The 9954-nt window shown below is 54.4% G+C and overlaps 1 protein-coding gene across 1 annotated transcript; it reads right to left on the bottom strand.

The window, feature by feature from the left end:
* Positions 1–1057: 1057 nt before the first annotated feature.
* ALKAL2 (ALK and LTK ligand 2) lies at positions 1058–8923 on the bottom strand. The gene is made up of 6 exons (XM_044940577.1): positions 8560–8923; positions 7610–7917; positions 6198–6251; positions 6031–6111; positions 3490–3555; positions 1058–1196 (listed from the first exon to the last, which is right to left on the bottom strand). Exons 2-5 carry the CDS (start codon positions 7863–7865, stop codon positions 3491–3493), a joined length of 456 nt encoding a protein of 151 aa, XP_044796512.1. The 5' UTR covers positions 7866–7917; positions 8560–8923; the 3' UTR covers positions 1058–1196; position 3490.
* Between the last annotated feature and the right edge of the window lie 1031 nt (positions 8924–9954).

Raw genomic sequence — 9954 nt, 5'->3', positions numbered from 1 at the left:
GAACCCACCTGCAATGCTGGAGCCTCAGGAGCCACAGATTAGTTCCCTGGGGCAGGAAGATCCCCTGGAGGAGGGCATGGCAACCCACTCCAGTATTCTTGCCTGGAGAAGCCCATGGCAGAGGAGCCTGGCGGGCTACAGTCCACGCGGTTGCAGACACAGGACTGAAACAACAGCGCTACGTGTTAGGCCGCATCAGGCCAGGGGTCCTCTGAACAGAAAATATCACTGCTGAAGTCACTTGTTTTTAAAAAATTAGATCCAGTCAGATTTGTTCAAAATACATCTACCTATAAAATCTGGAGCTTCTCGGAAGTTTTAAGGTCCCTCTTGGTTTAATGTTTCCATTACAAAGTCATATAGGAAATAGAGGCACACTTACTTGAACTATTCACTACCAGATCACGTATCTTATGGAGTATGTCACCAATATAGTACCAGTCTCTAGAAAATGCTGGTTGTCCCTTACAAGAATTTGTAGCTTTCTCATTTTATTTATGCCTTTTATATTCTGTGACTTCTGCCAGTATTTCAGTCTCATAAAGATTTGTAAATCACAAATTCCCCAGATAAACTTGTTCAGAAGTAAAGAGTCACTCTGAAGACCTCACTGTACCAAACACTTCATTTATTACTGGTGTTTTATTTACAGTATTTACATATTGCACAGTATCTGGATACCACTTTACACTTATTTTACAAAAGGACAAATGAAGTCAGCCTGAGCATGTACACAGATGTCTCCACACTGAAGTTCTTCTTTTTTTTTCATGCAGTTCCAAATAATATTCTGGGAATTTAATTCTAAAAATAATAAAATATTAATACCATATGCTATATGAAAATATATTTTTAGATTCTGCTGACTCTGCTTATGTTTCTAAAGAAATATCTGTGATGTCACCTAATCAGGAAAAAGATCTCTCTGCCATTTCACAGCATGACACATGTCAAAGGCGGTCCTGTTGTCTAAAAAAATGAGTGGCAAGCATTACTGTCAGGCACACAAATGTACTGATTATGTGTCCACACATGGTGTCAACAACATACGAAACTCAAGGTAAAGGAATTATGGACGAGTCTGTCTGCAAAAATAAATCTCTGTTCACGGGGTGTGTTCAGAAGGCAGTGGGTTCTGTCCTGTTGGTCTCCAAGGCACTTCTCATGGGTCCTGGGCTGCTGCACAGCTCTGCTCACTGCAAAACAGACAGGCTTGGTTTTCTAGAATGACTCGCACTGGAAGACCTATATGTTAAAGTACATGCAACATAATCTACCTGCGATGCAGGAGACCCAGGTTCAATTCCTGGTTCAGGAAGATTCCCCTGGAGAAGGAAATGACAACCCACTCCAGAATTCTTGCCTGGGAAATCCTGTGGACAGAGGAGCCTGGCGGGCTACCATCCATGGGGTCGCAAAGAGTCGGACACGACTGAGTGAGCAACACTGATGTGTGTCCAGATCTGAGGAGTTTCAGTCTGCATGTGTCTCCCCGTGTTCCTGTGTGTCTTTTACTGTGAGAAATAACTCAGTTCTGCTGTCACCATGGGCCTGCTGTGCTGAAGGAGTGAAATCGTCTCAGATGAAGAGAATGCCTGCCGGGCTGAAGACTAGAGCTCGGTGTTGCCGCGTCTGCTGTGCGTTCTCGGCAGTGCAGTCTAACTGACTGCGGTGATCCTGGGCTGCATTTTGTAGAATGAGGTGGATGCTTGCTACTTGTTTCCTCTGAAAATATTCCATGCCTGAGGCTGTGAAATTACCTGAGGGGAAGCCCAGGACAAGGAGAGTGTGTGGGGAGGCTGTCTTGCCATGTGGGAGAGGGGCTGGAAAGCTAGACTCCTCTGGCTGGAGGAGATCAGGTCGTGAGGTGCAGAAAGGAGAGGGCTCTGCTCTGAGATCACGGAGTGGAGGGGTTCCACGCTCAGGACCCCCTGAAGCCTGACTTCCTTCAGACCAGCCTTTAAGAGGCTGAGGTCATGGTCTGGCGTGGGAAGAAGCATCTCCCTCTGCAGGTGCGTCCTGATGTCTTCGTGGGTTAGGACCACAGAAGAGGCACTTGGGCACAGCTTATGGCTCGTGAGCAAAGTCGGATGTTGATGCAGGACGTGGGCTCTACCCTCCAGGGGGTCAGGGAGACCCTTGACTCTGCACTGTCACCAACCAGCTAAGCGTTTGCAATTGTGGCTTAAAGCTTCTGGAATTGGAAGAAATTAATCTTTTAAAGCACCATAAAGCTATTTTAGCATAAGAGTCTATATTGTAAATGACACCTTGGCCAAAACAAACACGGTTACTGACTGGTGGCACGCCTGCTGTGCGGGAAAGCCCTCCTGACTCGGAGCAGGGCGGGGCCGTGCTGGGAGCAGCGCACAGCCGCCGGGCTCCTGGGAGCCACTACTCCCGCCTGTGCACTTGCGCCAGCTGTCTTTGCGGGAGAGCAGTGAGGGGACGCAGGGGTCAGCTCACAGGCAGGGAGGCAGGGAGCCTGCGGCCTGACCGGGTCTCCCCACTTGTGAGTAAATGGCAGTTGTTTTCCAAGGATGTGCCTGGTTCATCTTTGGGAACAGTGATGCTTTAACTATAAAGAAATACTTAATAAAAGCATTCTCATCTCTCCTGGCAGGTTCTTTGGGAGACTTATAATAATCCATTCATTGCTTTAAAAATAAGTGTTCTGTTTGCCACGTGGGCAGTGGAGGAGAGACTGGGCAGCATTCAGATGAAACACGAAGGAGGAGGGATTTCTCAGCTTTCACTTTAAAAAATGTGCTTTCACTCCCCGCAGATAGGAAGTGTTGTAAGTTCCATGAGCCTGTGGAGGGTGTGGGGTCACAGCCTCTAGTAACCGCGTGCTTCCCTGAACCCCTGTTTGCTGGACGGACTCCGCTGGGGAGAAGCAGTGCTGTGGACGGAGCTCAGGGCAGCACCCATGGCGGCTGCCCTGGACACCCGCGCAGACCTTGGTCAGCGTGGCCTTCGCCACAAAAAGCACCTCTCCTCGACTCACGGGAGACTAAGGGGCAGCCATCAGATGCAGACAGACCTGTTCTCAGCTGTTCTTTACAGCTTCATCAGTGCCCTGACATCCTGATAGACGTCCGCCTCAAACAGTATGTCTCTAGAATCTGCATGGATACGGTTAGTCATATCCTCATCTATGAACGTCTGAACGAGAGCCTGTAGGTGGGTGAGCAGGACTTCACACGTGCACCAAGCGTGTGCTGAAGTCAGTAGCCAGTGGGCTGTGTGCAGACTACCGTGCGCTCGGCCAGCACGTCCTCCTGGGACTGGGCCCCAGCGGCTGCCTGCGTGGCTGTGTGTTTTACTGCTGGCCAGTATTTAGAGACAATTGGAGTATTCTGTCAGCCTGATCCATAATAACTCCACTTTCACCGAGAATGACTGTCTCTAAACCCCCGTGCATTTTTCAAGTCCCAAACACACCCCATCTTTGGTGTGCAGGGCATGGTGACAGGGCCGCCAACTTACCTTATCCCTCCATGCACATCGGGCTGACTGCCAGCCGAGTAAGAAGCCGGGCACACCTCTTGTAGTCTGCAAGTGGGAACAGATCACAGACCCTCGTGAGATACCTCAGCAGCTTAGATGAACAGCATTCATTTAAAAGCCATAGCAGCTGCTAAAGCCATCCATTCCTTTATACACTCTGAATTCCCTGGAAGCAGCACGCAGACTGTCACCCGCAATCATGGCTTGAAGCTGCTGGCTTAACGATTCATGGCAGCTCAGGGCCGCCACTGTCACGTGGCAGAAACTAGGCGATGTGAGCGCGAGGCCGCTGGGGGCGGGGACGCAGACGTCCACACGCCTGCTCTGCCCGTCTGCTCCGCACAGGGGTGGCTGGGCTCATCAATATGGCTTTCGTTTGCTTCCTGGCAGATGGTCTTCCGTGCCCTGTATTATTTAATAACTTTTAGGTCACGTGCAGGCCGGGTCCCCTCTTGAGTTGACCATAACATAAAGCCTTCCGCACAAAAATTCTAAAGACAGTGGGTCAGCACCCAAGTACCAGAGTGAAAACACCTGGCTGGACGATGGAGGGACGCAAGAGCTGGTTTCTGGGTGCAGCCTGGCCCTAGCGAGCGCATGTGGTTGCCTGCTCCATTTGTCTCGTAGGTGCTGCCTCAGAGGACAGGCAGCTCAGCAGTCATGGCCATACAACGGATTCCTCAAGACAGAGTTTACTTCTCAAGAGTCACAAAATCCTACTTAAAGATGGAAGAGTTCATACTCTTGGCCAAGTTCCGAGTGAATGAATAAATTAACAGCAATAAATATGCACCGCATGGTAGACAAGCAGCTAATTCTTCGAAAATCACACCTGATAAATATTTAGAGGACATAATTTAGACTCAAAGGATGATCTGACAGCTGGAAGCAGGGTCATTGGGACTCCTGGCTTTTTGGCTCTTCACCAGATGCACCACATTTTTTAGGATGTGGTTTTCCTAAACAGACCATATGTGATACAGTGGATTGTATGAGCTCAAAGAAGATACTGGCATTTGACACACGCCCTAAGATCCTGAGGTCAACCATCTCCCTGCTGGACAACATGGTCTCCACTCTGATGTCCACCTGGGGGGGTCCCCTTAAGGTGCAGACTGCCCAGCGGGTGTGGTGGACTCACAAGTCCTGCTCTTCAAAGGAGCTCACCACAAGACCACACCTTGAGTGAGAAGGTCCATTGTTCCTTCTGTCTGACCTGCCAGGATTCTGGGAACTCTTGTATTCAGCCTTGAACTGCACAGACGTGCCCAGATTTGGCTCCACAGCTCATTATGAGCTGAGAGGGGTGGGAGCCGTGTGATCAGCCGCGCGTCCAGAACACTGACCTGTCTCCAGGTGCAGCCGTGATGCGTCCTGGTCCTGCCACCTCCCCTTCTGGGTGACCAGGAGAATCACTGCCTCGCTACTCAGTTACTCCTCGGCAGAGGAGGCAGCAAGTGTGTGTGTGTGGGGGGGGGTGGTCCTGGGGAGGGTCTGTGGATGAGCGTGTGGCGTCTGCGATCAGGCACATGCAGCCCACAGACAGCGCTTGTGCCTCTGTCCCTGTGACGGTGCTGACTCAGGCCACCGCCCCTCCCTCCAGGAGGAGCTCCCTGCCTTCCTGCTGTGTCTGGGGGTGGGAGAGCTCCACAAAGTGGCTCTGCTGCCTACGCAGAGCAGTTTTCCCCTTCATGGAAAGGGGCTTACTGTTTTGAGCAGGACAGGCAGGTCTGGACAGTCTAAGGACAGCCTAAGGACAGTCCTGAAAACTGCTTCTAAGAGGCTTGACTTATTTGCACAGCTGTCCTCCTGTGAGCCTTAAAGGGAAGGGAAGTCGTGGTCCCTACAACACACAAAAATTGGTTAACGGCTCTAGCACATGTCACGCCAGCTACTCAGCTACTTGTCATCATTGCATGTTTTGTGAAGAGCACAAGGAGCCACATTTGGGGGAAATGAAATCCATTTTGTTGTAGATAACCCAGAAAGTTACAGCTGAGAGCCACATGAAGAGGGGCACCTGCATTTCTGAATGAATGATGAAACCAAGCAGAAGAGCAAAGTTCTGAAATAGCAGTAAAATTCTTGGGTGATGAGGTTAGAATTACTGGTGGAAACAAAAAGTCTCTGGCCAGGGTGGTGGGAATGGTCCAGATCCATCCTTCGATACTTTATACCCTACAGTAGTCACTTTAGCAACTCATTTTAAACGTTTGCTCCACTGTCAGAGTTGAGTGGATACAAGGACAGGCATGAGGCCAGAATTCGAGAAATGCACGGAAGAGTCCAGCCCATTCCAAGAGTTGATTAATTCCAGCAAATGTAAACTGTGTTCTGTTTGGCACTAGCTGCTGCATGTCGTTATCTTCCTCAATGGTCTACTTAGCCCAGCCCCTGACTGCAGAGTCAACAGGGAGTAAATATTAGCCAGTCTGGGTGACACAAGGCAGGCGCTGCTCACCCAGGTGGAGGCCCATACTCACGTCTACTCTACGCAGCGATTCAGGTGTGGTCACTTACATGCGGGGATGGTGCAGTCTCGGGTGTTGTGGTAAAGTCTGTGGAAGTGTTTGCTGCACTTTGGGCTGAAATACAGAGGGCCTGGAGCGTGCAAGGAGAAACAGATAGTGAGAGCTCCTGGGAGGCCAGTATCGGGGGAGAGGCGAAGGAACGAGGGGCAAGCTTACCTGTAAGATGTTTTAGAAACTTGTCTTTCATCCTTAGATCTCGAGGGACAATTTCTGTTTAAGGGAAAAGAAGTAAATTATTAACTTGACCAAAAGAAGCGTTTTCTCATGTGATCTGAAGTGGATGTTTTAAAATTACTGGATATTCTGCTATAAACAGCAATCATAGCAGTCCCTTGATTGCTATACAACAGCAATACGAGGACGGGTGAGCGGGCACATTGTCCTCAAGCCAGGTTCACAACACACCAAGATCTGCTACTAACACCGATCTCCACCATCAGGAGGGAGGCAGGGACCATGAAGTGTGTGTGTGTGTGTGACAGTTATCTTCCAGCGAATAAATCACTCTAGACACTTTCATCTTGAAGACCTAGAGAATCAAATTCAACCGTCTCTCAAAGTTCTAAGAGGAAAACCTGATATCATCCTTCAAACAAACAAACAAAAAAATCTGCCATAGGCGTATTCTTCTAGGTATTCACTTAGAAAAAGGGTGAGAGTCTGTCAATACCACCTGTTGTGAAGGTTGGTATGAATGCATGCAAACAGACATAATCGGGCAGATGAGCTAAAGTACAGTTCCCAGGGAAAGCTGTGTCTGCACAGTCCCAGCTGGTGTTGGTGACTAGCCTGGCTGACATCCTTTCTGCTTTCAGCCTTGCTTTTGCTCTTTTTAACAGTCATCTGGATTCACTTTTACTCACCTGATCTGCACTAGTAATGTGATGGCATGTGGTCACACTACCACCAATTCTCCTCATTCAAAGAGGGGAGATTTCTGTAAGAATCTTGCTTGCAAGGTTTAGACATCTCCTAAATGTCAGTCTTCGTTTACAACTAAGTTTAGTCCGTCTATATAAAATTGACCTTATCATATTTGACCTGATTGTGTCATGAAAGCATTAAAAGCTTGCATGCTTTCCTTGGAAATTTCCCAGAGGGCAGCCACTCTGGGAAGGCTCTGCCGTGGGGATGGGGGTGGGGGTTCTGAAACATTTCTGTCTCAGTTGAAACTGCTTTGCTGAAAATATTTCCATTTCGAAAATAACAGATGACAGTTCCATGCTGAAATTACCGACTCGGGTAACAACTCACACGTCTTAGATGTGGATGAGGGGTAGTTATGTTATCTGCCAGGCATCATTCATGGAATTCCTATCTCCTTTTTTAAATAAAAATATTTCCCACTTTAAAAAAAAAAAAAAAGAACAGTAGAAATGCATTTATATTTTAAAACTACGTATGCGTTCTCAGAGTTCTATCTCCAAGCAAGTCCTGGTTCTTCTAGCGTCCCCTGATACCGGACAGGCAGACCCGGGGGGCGCGGGGAGGGGGGGCTCGGCCAGCCGCACAGGCAGGAGGCCTTTGCAGGCGGCGCTCGCCTCCACAGCGGGCGGGCGGGGACTCACCCACTCTCTGCTCCTCTGGGTAAGCGTAGTCCGAGACCTCCCTGCGGTCCAGGGTGTAGTCCTGCCGGCCCGAGAGCTGCAGCCTCTTGGACTCCCCCGAGTGGTACTTCCTGAGCTCCTGGACGATCTCCACGATGAGCCGCAGCAGCGTCTGTCGGTCCGCGGCCTCCCGGGGCTCCGCGCCGCCCCTGCCGGGCCCCGCCGCCCCCAGCACAAGCAGCAGCCCCAGCAGGAGGGGGCGCCCGGGTCCGTGCATTCTGCGCTCGGCCGGGCCGGGTGGGGTCGGTGCGGTCCCGGAGCTCGGCTCGCTGGAGGGACAGGGTGCGGGGAGACCTGGAGAGCCTGTCGGTAGGGAGGGCGGCGAGGCCACTCCCCTCGGACCGCGCGCCCCGGCCCCCGCGCCCCGGAGTCGCCAAGCCGGTGGAGGGGCGCCCCGCGCCGTCCGGACCGGGAAGGCTGCCGCGGGGCCGGGGCGGGAGGCTGGGCGGGGTCCCCACGCGGACGCCCCCTCCCCGAGGCCCCTCGCGGCGACGTGGAGAGCGCGCCTTGGGTGCCGCGCGCCCTCTGCGCAGGGCGGCACGCGCCTCGGCCCCGCCGCGGCCCCGAACTTTCCTGGAGATGGCACATCGGCCGGAGCCCCGCAGCGCGGCGCAGCGCCTCAACTTTCTTTCCCCCACGGGCGCCGAGCGGGGGGTAGCGGGGGCTCGGGGGCTCGGGCCCAGGCGTCTCCCTCAGGGAACCGCCGCGCACCCCGGCAAGCCGGGGGTGTGGGCGCCCCGCCCGGCGGCCGGGCTCAAGTTTCCAGCAGCGCCTTTGTGTGGCGGTCGCCCCCTCTTCCCGGTGTCCCCGATCTCCGCCGAAAAGCCCCGGCGACGAGACCCTCTCCCCAGACGCCCTCTGGGCCCGGTTCTGGAAAACCCCTGGCCCCGGGGAGGGAGCCCGGCTCGTACCTGCCCGGGGCCAGCCGCGGAGCCACCTGCGCGCAGGAACCCGGCCGGGTCGCCCGTCCCCGCGCCCCGCAGCCGTGCGCGTCCTCCGGCGTCCGTCCCCGCGCCCCGGAGCTGGCGCCCGGCTCCCTACTCCATGCCCGGCGGCGCCCGGCCGCGGGGCGCACTGGACGCGCGGGGAAGGGACGCGGCGCCTCGGAGCTGCGGGCGCGGAACTCGCAGTGGCTTGGGGTGCGGGCTGGCGGAGTCCGGCCTCGGACCTCTGGGCGCCTCTTATCCCCGCGGCTGCCGACGTCAGGCGGGTCCCCGAGGGCCCAGCTCCGGTCTTTAATTAGAAGCCGCCGGAGTGTTCGTATCCCCGCGCGGATCTTCGTCAGACACCCCCTTCACCACCCCCATCTCTTCCCCGTCTCCCCACCCCGTCTGCCCCCCCATCGCCCCTCCGCGTCTCCCCCTCCTTCTCCCCGTCTCCCCGCCCCGTCTCCCCACACTCCCCGTCTCCTCCCCTCCCCTCCCTCCCCGACCCCCTCCTACACCCCCTCTCCCCACGCACCCGATCCCCCTTTCTCCCGTCTCCTCCATTTCCCTCCCCCACTGCCCACCCTGCACCCCCACCCCGGCGGCCCCCCTCTCCCATCTCCCTCCTCTCCTTGTCCCTCCCCTTCATCCCCCCCCCCACCCCTTCTCTCCTCCAGTCTATTTCCCTCCGTTCCTGTCACTTATGACAGGATGAGAAGAAACGCCTTTACCAGGAACTCGGATCTGTTTTTGTCTAAATGTAGATCTCGGGCTATTAAAAAAGGAGCTGCCTGATTGCCTCACATTTAATAAGTCAACGAGAGTCTGTGTGTTTTGGGGGATCTGCCGGCAAGGCTGGGGACCACTCCCGGGGGCGAGGTCGCTTCGCCCCAGGCCGGTCCGGGGCGCGGCAGGGAGGGCAGGGTCTGAGTTAGCGCTGGGACCCCCGGACACAGCCCCCTGGCTGGACCGCGGCGGCCCCCTGCCACCCTCACCCGCCCGGCGAGCCCCCGGAGGACGGCGCGCTGGACCCTCGGCCCCGGGCTCGCCGGCTCCCTCGGCAACGCCCTCGGGAGCGCTCCCGGGCCCTCCGTCCAGGCCCGCGTCCTGCACAAAGTTTTAGGTTGTAGGCAGGCCCATTTGTGAGAGTTCAGCAGTTTACCTCCTTTAATTTTTCTTCTTGTAAAATGTATTATCAATCAGTTGCGCACTTCCCCATTTTATTAGCTCTTTCTGGGCAAGAGCTGGACTTTCTCCAAACCGGCGATCTGGTTGGGAAAGGTATTCTGGGCGCAATACCGCAGGGAGCGCGGCGGCGGGAATGGAAACCTCGGCCGCGAGCGCGGCGGCCGCCGGCCGGCTGGATGCGCCCGGGACGCC

Source organism: Bubalus bubalis, chromosome 3 (assembly GCF_019923935.1).
Source record: "Bubalus bubalis isolate 160015118507 breed Murrah chromosome 3, NDDB_SH_1, whole genome shotgun sequence".
NCBI lineage: Eukaryota > Metazoa > Chordata > Mammalia > Artiodactyla > Bovidae > Bubalus > Bubalus bubalis.
This window is presented reverse-complemented; position numbering and strand designations above follow the sequence as displayed.